Source organism: Pholcus phalangioides, unplaced genomic scaffold, assembly GCF_987345545.1.
Source record: "Pholcus phalangioides strain wild (caught in Gottingen) unplaced genomic scaffold, Ppha-v1.0 ptg000010l_1, whole genome shotgun sequence".
Taxonomy (NCBI): Eukaryota; Metazoa; Arthropoda; class Arachnida; order Araneae; family Pholcidae; genus Pholcus; species Pholcus phalangioides.
In genome coordinates this window covers 10,117,798-10,134,713 of record NW_028301603.1, presented here as the reverse complement: position 1 = coordinate 10,134,713, position 16,916 = coordinate 10,117,798, and the positions used below count along the sequence as shown (strand labels likewise).

At 37.5% G+C, this 16,916-nt stretch overlaps 1 protein-coding gene across 3 annotated transcripts in view; it reads left to right on the top strand.

The window, feature by feature from the left end:
* Positions 1-14,009, top strand: part of LOC149080885 (ankyrin repeat and SOCS box protein 14-like) — a 30,779-nt gene extending 16,770 nt beyond the window's left edge. The window contains exons 1-9 of one of the 3 annotated variants that reach the window (XM_089237553.1): positions 2,962-3,143; positions 5,618-5,684; positions 6,276-6,362; positions 9,478-9,735; positions 10,231-10,408; positions 10,662-10,796; positions 11,027-11,256; positions 12,988-13,362; positions 13,455-14,009. In XM_089237553.1, the coding sequence (XP_089093679.1) occupies positions 5,621-5,684; positions 6,276-6,362; positions 9,478-9,735; positions 10,231-10,408; positions 10,662-10,796; positions 11,027-11,256; positions 12,988-13,362; positions 13,455-13,612 (1,485 nt within the window). In that variant the 5' untranslated portion in view covers positions 2,962-3,143; positions 5,618-5,620 and the 3' untranslated portion in view covers positions 13,613-14,009. Of the gene's footprint in view, positions 1-2,961; positions 3,144-5,453; positions 5,522-5,617; positions 5,685-6,275; positions 6,363-9,477; positions 9,736-10,230; positions 10,409-10,661; positions 10,797-11,026; positions 11,257-12,987; positions 13,363-13,454 lie in introns of those variants that run through there. The other 2 variants (XM_089237554.1, XM_089237555.1) reach the window with 2 other exon arrangements.
* Positions 14,010-16,916: the final 2,907 nt, after the last annotated feature.

The following is a 16,916-nucleotide window of genomic DNA, read 5'->3' as shown; positions in this document are numbered from 1 at the left end:
TGTGAACATTTGTTAATGACATGATGCGGGAGTCTCGATTTTAAGTTTGGCAGTTTGGTAACCCCATCTGGATTGAGTTTTGTACCGGATCGGACAAGTAAAACCGATATGAAAGCATCAGGGTCTGTTGTTTTGTAATAAAAAAAATCCATCATTCTCATCGAGCTTATATTACTGGAGAGAGTATGACACTTCAGCGGTCTCTGCCTTGGCAGTGGTATGGTTGTCGCCCCAACCGTTCCGTCGGAAGATCACGCGACTCGGTGCAAACAAACACGATCCCCCATAGAGATCAATGTTAAAATTGCCGATTAAATGCTTCAAATGCTTCATAGAAATGAAGCATTTAGTGGGGTTTTCCGCCACATAATTTAAAAAATTGAATTGAATTTTTGATTTTCGAAATATTGAATTCGCTTAGAGATACGAAGCCCAGAAAATTAAATATAAAATAATGAGCCAGACCCACTTTTGAGAGAGAGAGAGAGAGAGGTGGATATCCATGCAATAACATTGATTTCAGCTTTCTATTTATGTCTTCTTCAGCATGAAAATGAAAATTAATGTCTCCGTATTGTCTTACATTATCCAATTGCATCAATCAATGTAGTTTAGGATGTTTTGAAATTAATTATGGGCCCGTATAAATTACATTGAAGAAATTCCGCAGCTTTAATCAAGCATTTTTTGAAGCAAAAACAGACAGATCGATTCATTTCTATGTTTCTTTAATTTAGATTTGTTCCTTTCATGAGTCGCATGTGGCATTTCTTCCATGAGAGTAATTAAAGATAATTCCAGAATTAATGAAAGATGTACTTTCAGCATTGACGAACTTGATAGTTTCAAAATTAATGAAAGTGATAATTCCAGAATTAATGAAAGATATTTCCAAAATTAATGAAAGAGATAATTTCAGTTTCAAAATAAATAAAAGAGATAATTTCAGTTTCAAAATAAATAAAAGTGATAATTCCAGCATTAATGAAAGATAATTCGGAATTAATGAAAGATAATTCGGAATTAATGAAAGATAATTCGGAATTAATGAAAGATAATTCGGAATTAATGAAAGATAATTCGGAATTAATGAAAGATGATTCCAGAATAAATGAAAGAAAAATTCTAGTTTTAATAAAACAGATAATTTCAGTTCCAAAATAAATGAAAGTGATAATTTCAGCATTAATGAAAGAAATAATTTCAGCATTAATGAAAGAAATAATTCCAGAATTAAGAAAAAGGGATAATTCCAAAATTAATGGAAGAAAAATTCTAGAATTAATTAAAGAGATAATTCCAAAATCGATGAAAGAGGTAATTTCAGCATTAATGAAGTGATAATTCCAAAATAATTGAAAGCGATAATTCCGATCCAGCATTAATGAAAAATAATTTCAGATTGGTGAAAGAGATAATTCCAAAATTAATGAAACAGGTAACTCCAGAATTAATAAGATATAATTTCAGAATCAATGAAAGAAATAATTCCAGCATTAGTAAAAGAAATAATTTCAGCATTTTAATGAAAGAAACAAATCCAGAACTGATGAAAGCAATTACTCCAGAACTGATGAAAGCAATTACTCCAGAAGTAATGAAAGAAATAATAATAAAGGAAATAATTCCAGAATTAATGAAAGAAAATTCAAGAATTGATGAAACTTTTCAGCATTACAGAAGAAAATTATTCCAGCATAAAGAAATGATTCCAGTATTAATGAAAAAATAAATAATTTAATCTTTTTTCATCTTTGGATGAGTTCTCTATCCTTTTTTTTAATGTTTGAAACCCAATATTTAGAGACCGAACTGTACATTTCTATGGGCAAACGAACTTTGTCACGTGCGGAATGCAAGGAGTTTTGCGCCGAGTCTTAACAGACACGTAGTCGGATGCCTCCCTCCAGTAATATAAGCTCGATGATCATTCTATAGTTCAGTGGTTCTCAAATTTTCCAAGCCCGCGGCCCGTTATCATTCATTTTTGTGAGTCGAAGGCCCGGTCAAACACGCGACCAACGGAAAATGAATGAGGAAAAATGAAACGGGTAGTCACTCGCGGCCCGGTACCGGGCCGCTGCCCGACGGTTGAGGACCAGGACCATAATTGGTAGGCTGGGGTCCCAATCGCCGCTGTAGTAGCGGCCTATACCCCCTTCATCTATTCTCGCCATCTGCAGTGCCTTAAGAGAAGAGGGGCCTCACAAAAATGAGATCTGGTTGAAATTTTCGAGAATTTGCCTAGTAGGGCTTCAGAAAAATCACTTGGCCTGGGAGCCCCATGATGCTCTAAAGACGGCCCTGGCCATCTGCTCAGAGAATTCGCGTGAAGCCATAGCGTTTGAGCAGATTGGTTAAATTTTAATGTGCTTTTCTTTCAAAAACTAGCGTCCGTGGGGCTGAATTAATTAAGAACTTTACTGGTCAGTGCTGATGCTCATTTCGTCTCACAATTATTCACAGGATAGCACAGGGCCGTCATTTCAACTTTTTCGGGGGGGGGGGGCAAAGCACATGTACTTAATGCATGTAAATATATATATACCATTTTTAGTGTATTTTCAAAAGCCATTGGGGGGGGGGCACGGTTTCCCCCCTGGTCCCCTAAATGACGGGCCTGGGATAGCATAGAACGTGGACTGCCTACAATACTTGTAATTCGTTTCGCCACTTTACTTATTATTAGTAGATTGCCTGGAGCTTAGCCTCTCGTGGGGGGGGGGGGGGGGGGCGTTAGTAGACCCCTTTCTAGACGCGGCGATTGGGAAACACTGTTCTATCTTATAGTTGAGTTCTGTTGCAATTTGGTACTAACGACCCCTATACTATAAACTAAATGAAACAAACATAGATGGCAGCAGCTGTATAATAATCAGAAGCCAGGTTACTTGAAGCACGTAGTGCTTTGAAGGGGGAACCCCCTCCCCCCCTAAATAATTTCAAGTTTGCTTTCAAATTAAATTTTTCGAATTATAATAAATTTTGAAATGTTCAACTCTTTCAATTTCCTAAAGTAGTTTTTTTTTTTTCTTTCAAGCGTTCACTGAATCTAGTGTTTGATCTTCGTTGATCCTGTTTACAAATCCGGGGCATAAAAAAAAAAAACGGCCTTGATTGTTTCGGTTTTTTGTTTACATCGGGTAATTTTAATTAAATATGTTTGTGTTGTCTATTTTTAACGTTGAAATGGTTTGCAACTTTTTATTTTTAAACTGTGCTGTTTTTATCAAATTGTCATGTTTTTCCTATGAAAGTTTTTATACACTTGAAATGACAGCACCACAGACTTCACTCATAACTAGCTAACTTATTTTAAGCTTTAAAACTATTTAAGTTAGCTAGTTATACGATAGTCAATGTCAAATGTACAGTGTATATATTTTGGTTTTTTTTGTGAGATTTTGTGAGAGAATGTTTAAAATTTGCTTACCATGGGGACTTACCAAAGGGGAGGAACGCATCAACATGACCCCTCACACCTTACACACACACACACACACACACTGCAGCAGAGGCCCCTTGGCTAGGTTCTTTGGTGAGCCTTCGATCCAGGATGATGTGTCAGGAATGGTGAATTGTAAGTTTGTTTGATCGTCCCGTGTTTTATGAGGCGGGTAAATTTCCCCTGTTCTTGGGAAGAGCGGTCGTTCTCACCGCCTTGTCTGGATCCACGCCTGAGCGTAAGCAAACATCTTCAGCTACGAATAGAGTGGAGACAGGTATCTTTAGCTACGAATGAGATGAGGTAGACATCTGCAGCTGAGAATAAAGCTGAGGTAGACATCTGCAGCTGGGAATAAAGCTGAGATAGACATCTTCAGCTTCAAATGGAGCAAAGGCAGACATCATCCGCTGTGAATGAAGCAGAGGCAGAAATCTTCAGCTGTGAATGGAAGGGAGGGAGGTGGATCCAGGACAAAATATGTTACCCTGTGTTTGAGAAGCGACTCATTGTGTATGTCAGGGGTGGCCAACCATTTACCAAGCCATGCCACAATAAAGATTATTTTCAATGTGCGTGCCACTATGCAAATACTTAACACCCAAATCATACATCCTTTTTTACAGGACACGAGTATTCTTTTCGTTTCTGCACGATATTGTTTGGCCGTACTCTTAGTTTTGCAAAAAATGTTCAGTTTGATATTTCTTTCTGTTCTAAATTGTTTTCATTTTTGAATCACAAGTTCAATTATTATCATTATGCAGATTGTGTATGTAGGTATATCGGTAGAAGTTCATTTTACCTGTAATTCCTCCAGACCAACTGTAGGCCCCCACTCTGTCCTCCTAGGGGGATGCATTTTACCTACACCATGTTCAGCATAGACACCGGAACCTGAGGACTTTGGGCCGTAGAAGGTGCTTTGGGCCTTACTCCCCAATAAAATTTTTAAGAGGGATATTCGCCCTTCCCCAAGGATTCATGTATATACAGTCAGTCCCACTTAATTGAATGACAGATACCCCACTTAAATGAAGAATTTTCCGCTGTTACCAAAATTTCTCCCATAGAGCCAAGGTTAAAGTTCTCCCACTTAACATGATAACTTCAATGACTTTCCCCTGCTTAATCAAATAATACACCTCACATTATTTAAGAGTTGGGGAGAATTTTTTTGACTGGAAATAGATTTTCAATTTTCATCTCATTAATTTTTGAGAAGCACTTGTGTGTCACTCCTGATACCATGGCGTGCCGTGGGTTGGCTACCCATGGTGTAGGTCATCCTGTATTTTACGGACAGATAAATTTTCCTCATATTTTTCTGCTCTTGGGAGGAATGATCGCCCCTCCCTGGATCAGATTTTTTCACTGGCCCCAATATTGTGAATTTATAGTGTGAATAACAAAAAACTATAAGAATCACCTCTGGAGCCACTTCCTCAATGCTGCCCCCCTCAAAGGTGGGGAGGGGGAAGATAACAAGGACTTGTTTGGTGGAGTTACGAGTTCCCCATAGCTGGACAAATATACTGTCTGACATGCCAGGGGCATGAAAAATTTTTCACCAGGTTTTTTTTTCAACCACATGCCAGATGCTAGCATGTAAAATATCAAATCAGGCATGGATATTTTAAGTTGGGCATGTTTAGAGGTTTTTCCAGCCTCGTGCCCCCCCTCCCCCCCACTCCCTGCAGGGTATTATGCAAAGATGATAAATTTCAAGTACTTATTAAATTTACCAAAGACGTTTTGGTTATTATACATAATTGCAGGTAACAGTGATAATTTTTTAGTATTTATGAAATTTACCAACAAGAGAGAGAGAGAAACGCTTGGGTTTCGCTTGTGGGGAATAGGTAAATGTTGGCTCTTAAAAATTTGGGCGTTGCTTAATTTTTTTTATTTTATTTATTTATTTGTCAAACCCTGTTTATCATTCAACTTTTGAAATTTCCCTCGACTTTGCCGACTTTGCTAATGAAAATGTTGGTTTTATCCGAAGGCTTTGACTGTCAAGTACATATCTTACATGAAAAACAGTGACTGAGATAGACGTATACAGGTTATTATGTATGTAATGAATAAATGTTGTAAATTTATTCATGCTTTTCTACGCTTTAATTTTTGTATTCAAACGTGGGTTTTTTAAAATGTTTCTTCTCGTAGAACATGGATTCACCTGGTGTACAAAAGTTCAGACCTTCACCAAGTGCCTCGACTTCACAGCATAATGGTAGTATAGTTGCGGAATTTTATGACATTGAAACTTTTTTTGATAAGTTTTCAATTTTTTTCTCATTCACTGACATATCTGGGAGGGAAAAAAGAAGTTTAATTTTTCATTATGAAGGTGATTCAAGTTCGGATGTTGTTGGGCATATGAATGTAAAATGTGTTTTATGCACCCCTTGGTGTTAGATTATCTTTTCTAATTCTGATGTATGTTCCCTTTTTCGGGTCAACTTTAGCTATAGACAATTTTTGGGACATTAAAATTTTGCTGCTTCCGGTCTTGTTTCAATTAAAAAAAAAACCCCTGGTCTATGCAAATTTTAGCTCAATTGGACTACTACTAAACCACACAGGTACCCCTTTATCGGTAATCCTCGGTAGAACTTCTAACAAATTGGTATATGTTGGAATCTGCATGTTGTGAACGTGACACTGAGTTTTGTTTCTGTCTTGTGCTTGTTATACTGCCCCCATATATTTTTTCCAAGTATGTTTGAGTGAAGTGTAATGATTGAATAATGCCATGCATAATGTATATGCATTAATTTGTTCTTATAGTTATTATGCATTCTATCTACTAACATCATTTCAGGTTGTGACAGCGATGACTGGTCAGACACTGATTCAAGGACAAACTTTTCTGACAGCTATGACAAAGAACAAACTGCCTTGTTAGTTGGTAGGTTTCACATTCAAAATCTTAATCTGTTCAAAATATTGTGAATGTAGTGCAATAAAACCTCTGTAACGGCCACCTTCCAGTGGAACCGATTCTTCCTGGATTAGAGTTTGTTTTTATAATAGTTGCCACTTGATTTTATGAATACAAATACAAATACAAATACAAATACAACGCCACAACAGGCAAATTGCCCAACGAGGTGGCTGACTTAAGAACATCATGGATCCCCGACCCATTTTTTTTTGGAGGCCCTACCTACTACTGCTACACCACACATGCACCCCCCCCAGAACCCCCCAACGAACCCCCAACGAATCGATGGATCCCCGACCCATTTTTTTTGGAGGCCCTACCGACTACTGCTACACCACACATGCACCCCCCCCAGAACCCCCCAACGAACCCCCAACGAATCGGTAAATGCGGGAATGTACGTGTACGTGTAGTGCAACCTGACGTAAAGTTTGTTTCTGTGTAATGCTTGTTATGTGTAGTGCTGTCATCTGCCCCCAGTTTTTCTAACTATGAGTGAAGTGTTATGGTTGAATGATTTACCGTTGTAGGACTGTTGCTCTCTGTGGCGAGACTTTTTAACGGGGAGATCGGCTCGCATTTGCGCCTTGAAGTTGGGAACCACAGAAAACCAACTTCAGCCGACCACCACTGTGGGGTTCGAACCCGGATCCTCGCATCACGAGTCCGGCACTATAACCACTCGACCACCACAGCGGCTGGACTGGTGTGTGCCGCTGAATGACTGATGACTGACAAATGAACTGACAAATTTTTACAAACTAGTTTTGTTTTTCTCTGGTACAACTAGCCATTTCTTTTAAGCATCTTTCCTGTTTGCATGAACAACTAATCCATAGGTGCCAATGCTTTTAATTTACCTGGAAATCTTCGGATTTTTAGCCTTATAAAAATCTTGATAAGGCAATAACTGGATTCTTTTGGTTTTTTTAACTTTATAGAAAAATCCTATTTTTTTGAATTCATAGAAGTATGAATACAGCAGTGGAAAAGAACTCTAGAATGAGGTTATAAAAGTGAATAATGATACACGATAATAAATAAAATAGCTAATGATGTAAAAGTGGAATTTATCGTTTTATCGAGTACAGTTGTAGTGAGGTTTCACTGTAATTAAACACTGCAAGTGAAAGCATAGACATTGGACATAGAACTCAGAGTACTTGAGTCTTCTTCCCAGCAATTTATTAGCTTGTAATGTAACACACCAATGCTTCATGGTATACACTTTTCATTCCCACGTCTGACAATCATAGCCCAATTCTGATGTTTTTCTCATTTTAGCACTGCTTTGGCAATATTTTCGTATCACACTGTAAAAGTTTTTCAAGGATAATTTCCATTTTTTTTCAAGTCTTGCTATAACAGTGTAAGATAGTATTATATGTATAGGGCAAAAGAGTTTTCAAACTGTGAGGCATGCTTACTTGCGAAGCTTCCAAAGTTTCCTTTGAAGGGTGCATGGGCAGAGATATGAAAGGGTGGCACCTCTTAGCAATTCCCCCCCCCCATCATTAATGTTGGAGCTGACTGATTCGCCGTATATGCACGTCTATATATATGAATTGCCATGATTATCAACACACCCTCCCAGCTTTTGATTATTGTACTCCTCCTCCCGCCTTTCATGTCTATCTCCGCCTATGGGAATGTGTCAGACCTTTCAAGTTTTTTAAGCAGTTTATTGATAGTTTTTTTTTCATGCTACCTTGATGAAAAACACGGCATGGGGAGGTGCATGATGGCATTTGGAAGCTTTGGGAAGTTGCTACTGTTTAACTGTATCTGCACCTCTTACAAATTCCTTTGTAGAATTTCAACAAATCCATTCATGCAAGAATGTGTGTTTTCTGAGTGTACAAGGTTTGTTCAAAAGTATCTGATCATAATTTTTTGTGTGAACGAATGAAGCTAGTGAGGCTGGTGCACATATATAGGCAATCCTAGTGTACATGCTTGAATTTTTTCCTGCCATCAGACCGCAGATGAGTGAGGAGGTGCAAGTGAACAGCTTTTCATCTTTCTTTTCAACAAAATTGAAGGAAAAACTTGAACAACGCTATTGCATTAATGGAGCTGCCAATTATGACGCAGAACCTCTTGGTGATGGTTGTGCTGTATGGTGCGTACTCGTGATGAACCACGGCACTGCAATCAGAGAAGACGATCAACATGACTTTGACATTGCATCTCCTGAAGACCAAATCATTCCTCAAAATGGAATGAACGGATCCAATGCTAATGCTCACCTCGTCTGCAAGTTCTGCGATCATGATTCGATGATTCTGCATCACCAGAGTCCTCACTTGGTCAATAACTATCTCATTTCTGGATGTTGAGGGCCTACCAGAATGTACTTCACTCCCCATTCATGTGCTGCCATCTTTGAAGTGGTTGTATCACTCTTTTATTCATGTGGTGCCCATTTTTTCATCTCCGATGGTCTGTTGAATCTTGTGAATTGTTTTTACTCAAATCACCAAGCTTCAGACAAAATTTAATGTAGTGTTGTGTTTAAGTTTTTCTTGCAATTTCATCAAAAACAAAGACATGATGGTGCTGACTTACACTTCCTCATTCATTGGTGATCTGCTAGTGACTGGCAGCTTCCAGATTAGAGAGTCCAGCACGATGCCCACACGTCCGCACAGGGACAGAAGGAAGTTGCTTCTGCAAAAAGTTTAAAAACCACAAAAGTTTAATGTGTCGTTCTCTTTGGGTTACTCCACCCGAGCAGCATTACACTATAATGAGTAACAATAATATTGAAGACAAAAATAAAGGATAAACTGAAGTTACACTTATGAATAGAAATCATATACAGGCAACGTTAAATTTTACAAACTGACATGTTTTTATGTTTAAGCATCATGGTTTTTAACGATATGCCATTTCCACTTACAAACTAATTTTTCTAGTCCGTATAAGTTGTAAAATTGGAACGTCAGCTGTGTTATCAAATCTCAAACATTGAATGAATGGATTTGACAATAAAATGCAATATTTTACCGAAGTCAAGATGATAAATATTTATGACACTTGTTTTATTTTTTTATCTCTTTTTTTCTCTTCTGTGCAGCTGCACGAAATAAGAATATTTCTGCTGTCAGACATCTGCTGGAGAAGTGTTTCAATCCAAGCGTTTCCGATTCTCAGGGATGGACTGCCTTGCATCATGCGGCAAGAATGGGCCACGAGGAAATGCTGTTGTGCTTGTTGGAAGCAAAAGCCAAGATAGATGCCCAGAGTCAGCGCAACGAGTCACCGCTATATATTGCAGCTTGGCAAGGCAGAACTGAATGTCTCGAAATACTTTTGAGGGAAGCTGCGAAACAAGGCATTGAAAACAAAATATATTTAGTATTTTACTTTTTTTTACCTCAAAAGCTAATTACATGGCGTTTGATAGTACAGGGTTGTGTATGGAAAGCCAGCCTGCATCGCTCTGGCTTGAACTCCTTCAACCAGGGCTGTCTTAAGATCATCATAGCTCCCCCACTTTGTTAGAAATACTTGCCCACCAATTTAAATGATGGCTCTCAAAAATTGTATTCAGATCATGTATCAGATCTTTTATTATTATCATGAGGCCATGAGTTTAGACTACTCTACCTCCAACACCCTTGTAATATGTCTATCCCTATCTTTTATTTGACTATTCTTGAGCAATTCGAGACAAACAGAACAAGAGCATAAAGGAGGTTTCTATGTCCAACCCTTCATGTTTATTATGACTACAAAATATTGTCGTATATGACTTTATTTCCCTTTTCTTTTACGCTTATCTTTATATGCTGTGTCTTTTAATTGAATTAAATACTTAAACTTTTAGGCAAAGAAAGTATACTAAACTGTTCAGCTGAAAATGGAAAGACGCCATTGATGGTCGCTGCACAGCATGGCCATGCATCTTGTGTGCAGATCCTTTTAGATAACGGCGCAGATCCTGCCTTGACAACCTCTAGTAAGATGACAGCGTTGCATCTTGCGGTGATTGGAGATCATGCTAGGTATACATGTTTTCTGTTTTTTTTAATGTTCAACATTATTGTTTGACATAGTAAATTTTAGGAAACAGAACCTTCACAAATTATATACAGGCCATACTTATTTTTTATGACCTCTCATTCCCTTGAAAGCAGACACTATATCGGATGGTTATTATACCGAAAGGATAGTCGGTGTGAGTGAGGTATGACTGAAACGCTTTCAATTTCTTGGATCAAGGTCTCTGATTGATAGTTCCCCCCCCCTCTTCTTCAGGTGTTTAGAAATAATTGCTGCAAAAATGGATTTGCGGCCGTTGATTGAGTCCTGTCATCCAGAGAGTGTCAATTTGGGTATAGATCGCAAATACAATTTCGTCAGCCCCATTTACCTGGCAGTCAAATGGCAGAGGTAAGAATATTCTTTCATTTTGATGAGTTAAAGATGTTAACTATATCTCATTGTTGTTCGTGGGGAGGTATTAAATTAAAGACTTGATTGATAGATGCACAAATTATAATCATTTAAGCTTTTTTTCAAAAAGAAATTCAAAATTCAAAATTTAATTTCAGGGATGGTTTTTTCTTTTCCAAATGTGTTTGTTAATGCTAATATTTAATGATGCTTCACCACTTTTTCAGTTACTCTTGTCTCAAGTTACTCTTGGAGCTTGGATTTTCACCCGACAGCGTACATGGAAACACAGATCTCCCTTCCGTGTTTATATCGCAAGCAGATTTCGGCACTTATGACTCGGCCGTATCTTTTGCCGTGAAAAATGAAGACAAGAGAGCTTTAAATATTCTCTTCGCTGCTGGAGCGAGTTGCACCAGTTCTCCCTGCATTTGTGCTTATCATCCCATTGCAAGAGGTGATCAGTTTCTCATCATACAACTTTCTCTGTTTATAAAAACGTATGTGCAGGGTCAGACTTAATCATTACGCAAGGCCGGAACTAGAGGCAGACAGCTGCCCCAGGTGGCAAAATTTAGGGGGCAGCACTTTTTTAAAGGGGAACAAAGAACACAGTTACAAAATTATCAAATTTTAAAGTTGCAGGGGTGGCAAATCAGCATGGAATTAAACAATTGCACTTAAATATTTTATGAATAACATATTTCTAGATATTTTAATGTAAAGACACAATATATTCAAATATTTATTACAATATTTTCTTTTAACTAAGGTGTACTACGACTCGCCATCGGGATTTCCACCAGCAATCGGAGGAACCCCTCATGTTACACTTCCAGCATCCAGTATCTCCGGCACTCTTTTCCGTGCGACCAAAAGAAGAACAATAAACTGTATATAACCATCCTCTTTCTCCCTTCCGTGTTTCTTTTTCGAAGCTATCTCGTGAAGGCGTGGGATGGACCATGCTGAAGCAGCACCATCTATAGCTAGATCTGTGCTATAAAAAGTGCTGGCCGAAGAATGTCAGTAGTTAGAAATGTATGGGGTGACCATATGACCCGTATTTTATGGGGGCACAATTTTTTTTAATCACGACTTCATCAAATTTATTCACTGAAAATTAATTCAGTGGTATTATATTGTAATCAAGTCATTTGAAGAATTGAATCAATAGTGATTAAAATTTTCTTAAGAGGCACATGCTTTTGCGCCTTCTTCAGGAGCCGCCCCTGCCTTAAGGCACATATACATTAGCGTGCGGATTATGCAATGGAAGCATTCACAATCGGTTGTTCAGTAATTTGTACAGTGTAGCGAGGGGGGGAACTTGGGGGTTTGGTCCCCCCCCCCCCCCCGAAATGTGAGAAAATGACCGAAAAAAGGGAAAAAGATGGCCAAATCCATTATTCTCTCACTTTGGTTCCCCCCCCTAAATGAAAGTGGTCTCCCTCCCCCCCCCAAACGAAATTTCTGGCTACGCCCCTGCAGTGTTGTGAATGATTCTTCAGCTGTTTTCACTGGACCCACCTGGAATCGGTTTTTTCAACGAACACAAAGGAAGTTTGTGTATCCACGAGTGGATTAGAACTGCTGCAGGGGGTTGTGCGTTACAAGATCTGTGCGCTAGTGTATACGTGTTTAATTAATTGTGGATCTCCCAAAAGGTAAATTCAAGATTTGGGAATCCCTTTGTAAGACAAGAGGGTCCACAGGCAATGGGTGTATTACAAGTTTGCTAAGGATGCTTTTTTATTTTTTACCTCTCCGATAAGTACAAGCTAGACTCTGCTAAGGAGCAAGCTGTGCACTTGTGTCCAAATAGCAGTGTATAGAGATAGACGATGATGACCAAGATCACTGTTTTTCCCCCAGTGAGGTAAGGGGACTGAGAAATGTGCAGGCGAAAGGCACCAAGTGCTTATGGCTGAATGTCTCCTTTGAGAGGTGCAGCAACTAGTATGATATAGTAACTAGTATGATGACTTTCTCTGAACAGCATTGAAAGCTCTCAACCTTTAGTAACAGAAAACTTTCAAAAATCTTAAAAAAACTGCCAGAATCTCATATTTAGCTCATTATTGAATGCTTTGGTTTTACAGGAAAATTTGAACAATCCTTTTTGTGCGTTTAGAAAGTTGAAATATTTCGCAATCTGACATTTAGTATTTATGAATGTTTTTTCTAGCTCTCGATTTACCTCGCACTGATATATTGGACATCTTACTGGACCAGGCAGATAGTCCCAGATATGGGCGTAAGATTTTTGAACTCACCATCGTCCTACTGTCTTCAGCCACGAAACCCAATCGTACAAGGAACTTATTGTTGTATGGGTGTGATCCGAGGATCAGCTTTGAGATGGAAATGACTAACATTTTTTCCCACATTGCTCCCTTTGTGATATCTGACCCTAAAGAACTGGTTAGTAAGATCGAACTTTTCTTACAATTCTCTATAATCAATGGCACTGTTCAGAAGGCTTGCAGGCAAGTCGTCGAGGGACAAAGAGTGAAATCAAACTTCTGCGAGAGTTTATGGGCGAACATCGTTTCCACCATAAGTGAGTTTTTCCATAGGAACTCCTTTAATATTTCTACCATACTCTTTTGTAAGATTATGTAATTACGATAATTATTATATTTAATCTTATAGGTAAACCCTCGTCTCTCAAACACTCATCAAGGATGGCAATACGGCAGTATATGTATTCATTGTATGGCCCTGGTTTTGTACGAAAACTTCCCCAGCTTTTCCTTCCACCATTTCTCGAGGCTTACATATCATTTGATTTGTTGCCGAAATCAACATGACTCGAGCCGAGTGCTATTTGTTTTTGATTACTTAATCTGATTTCTTGTTCGTATTGTTTTGTTTAGTGGTGTATTATAGAACGACATCTTTCTCTTTTCGCCATTTTTTTGTGCATTAATTTAAATTTATTGTTTAAAAGATCAGTTATCTTTTATATATTTATTTTGTGACGATTGACAGAAGTGATTTTTTTCATTACGTCACTGAAATATCTCAGGTTGAATCATCGATTTTAAATTGTGTTTTTTCTCGTTTTTCTCTGGTGAGATCGTGTGTGCGTGTCAGAGAACTTGTTTATTTTATTTTAGCATGCAGTTATGTTGGAAATTATAAATGTATAATTTTTCTTTTTTGGGGCTTTTTCCCAAAAATCAATAAACCAAGTTTTTTTTCTTATTGTTGCTTATCAGTAATATAATTTTTATTTTTCGAGCGGAATAAGTGAAACATTATATCTGCCGATTGCAACTTTTATAGGTTTTTTTTAAATTATAAAACCCTGTTACGGTTGGTGTTTATGAAGTTTCAAACCTGGAAAAATTCTTTATTTTTCCTTCAATACAAAGCATTACTATAATTACATGCATAACCGACAACCGTTCATGCTAAAAGTCAAGATCAAATTCCTCTAGAGAGTTTTCTTCTCCTAATAATTTTAATGTTCACAAGTCTCCGGTAAAAGGAAAACACACAGTAAAAATTACTGTGTGTCATCATCAACCATTTTCAATCCACTGCTGGATGAAGGTCTCCTCTAAATTTTTCCATGTTATTCTGTCTCATGCTTTAGCCATCCAGTTGACTCCCTCCACTTTCCTGATCTGATCGATCCATCTTGTGTGGGGACACCTTCTCGGACGTTTAACACCACGGGGATACCAACCCAGAATACTTGTGGTCCATCTGTTGTTCTGTCTTCTTGCAATATGTCCAGCCCATTTCCATTGTAAAAATTTCATTCCTTCCATGATAATGTGTCACTACAAGAAGCCACACTTTTGTGTGGTGATTCGTTTGTAGTCCCTGATTAATTAATTCATATTCCTTGATTACATCCCATAATTAATTCATATTCCTTGTGTTTCTCTATGAGTCCTCTGATTGTTTGGATGCGATACATTGTACTAAATCCACTTTGAAAGCTTGCTTTTCTTTTGGTTGGGCTTCATCACAATGTGGGTTCAAGTCTATATGTCAGCACTTGGTGAAGATTTTATAAATTACTGAGATAAAAGACTGATTGGTTTATAATTCTTCAAGCCCACCTGAATGCTGGCCTTTGCCAGTTCTTGTATCATTTCTTCTAGTTCGTCTGGATTATTACTAATAATAGCATTGACTTCGGTAAAATGCAAATGGTTGAGAAATTCTCCATTTATTTTAATTCCTTTCTCATCCCAATCCAGTTTTCTGAATACTTCTTCTAAAACAGCAGTAAAGAGTTTTGGAGAAATAGAGTATCGTGCTGTCTGATTCCTTTTCTGAGTTTAATCTTTGCTTTTCCTTTATCCAAACGAATCGTTGCAGTTGCTTTGTCATATATTTTCTTGATGATATTGATGTGTCTTCTCTATCCAATTACTTCTAGAGCCTTAACAACAGCAGTAGTGAAGACAGAGTCAAATGCTTTCTCAAAATCAACGAAGGCCATACACAATGGTAATTCATATTCCTTATGTTTCTCTCCGAGTCCTCTGATCGTTTAGATGCGATACATTGTACTAAATCCACTTTGAAAGCTTGCTTTTTTTTTTTGGTTGGGCTTCATCACAATGTGGGTTCAAGCCTATATGTCAGCACTTGGTGAAGATTTTATAAATTACTGATAAGAGACTGATTGGTTGATAATTCTTGATATCCTCTTTTTCTCCCTTTTTTGTAAAGAAGAACCATCATTGCGTTATTCCAAGCTTCAGGCTGTGCACACAGATACTACTGTGTAGATCTCCTTCTAAACAGCTCACTTGTTACTACCCTTTATGTCTGGATTGAGATTTTTCGATTGCTCAATGTTTGAATCTCAGATTACTGTGATTCTTAACTGTGCTTTTGTATCATGGACTTTGAATCATTAAGATTTGGTTAAAATCACTGTGCATAACAACAGTCAATGCTTGTTATAACAAACATGCATTATAGTGATTGTTTCTTTACAATGACTGGTTAGATGAGACCCGAATATACCATATAATGACTATAATTTATATGTTTCATTTTGAAATGACAACCACACAATATAACAGAGTCATTTTCAATGGAACAATTGGGGATCATTATAACAAACATCAGTTGTATACATTGATATCAACTGATTGCAGTGTTATTATTATTTTGTTATCAAACATTAAGTCTGATAACGAAAAAGTACAAGCACTCAGGGATCTGTCCAGCCAAAATTTGGGTCTTTTTTGTGGACCCTTCACAGATTTCTGGATCTGAAAAACTGACCCTTCACAAAATTTAAATTCATGAAACCATAAATTTGGCATTTCGTTTCTTTCGTGATAAATTAACTAGATTGTTTTGTTTCTCACAAAATTACTTATTTTTCACAAAATTAATCACTCTTTTCACAAAAATGAGTAAAGTTTTCACAAAAACAGGACCCTAAAAGTCTGGACAGACACCTGACATTACTACTGCTAATCAGCCATACATACACCTTGCAAACATTCCTCAGAGGAATTTCTAATGATACAGTGTATGGCGGAATGCGTTCTGTGTGTATATGTGCGCCCTAACGTATTTATATTGTCAGAATTATGTATACTTCACTTTCTAGTGTGCTGCCATCTGACTTCAATATTGGAAGGACCTGACGACACTGAATGATGTGCGTTTAGCATAAAATATGTAAGAGTATATACTGAACTATATGAAATGCCAAAAGAATAGGTTTCACAAAAAAATGAACTTGTGCAATTTTTGCATGAAACGATTTATTGAAACACGATTTTAGGAGGAGGATAAAAAAAAACCTAATGTCTTTGGGTATTCACACTTTATTATATCATAACCGATTTTGGTTCTCAAAATACAGAGCCGTTCATTTAAAAATTTTTAATGAAATCTCTTTGCGCTTAATTAGCATTAAATGCCTGCTTGAGAAACAAAGTAAGAAATGAAAACTCTATTGCAATCCATGTTGTCCAATTGACGGACTGTGACAAATTGCTATTTTGTCGAGGCCTACTTTACAGCTTCAAAAATGGATTAAATTGTCAAATAAAAGAGAAAAATCCAAAACTTTCTTTACTATGTATGTTATAAACATGTCTTGTGGTCAGGACCGCAAGGGGGAAA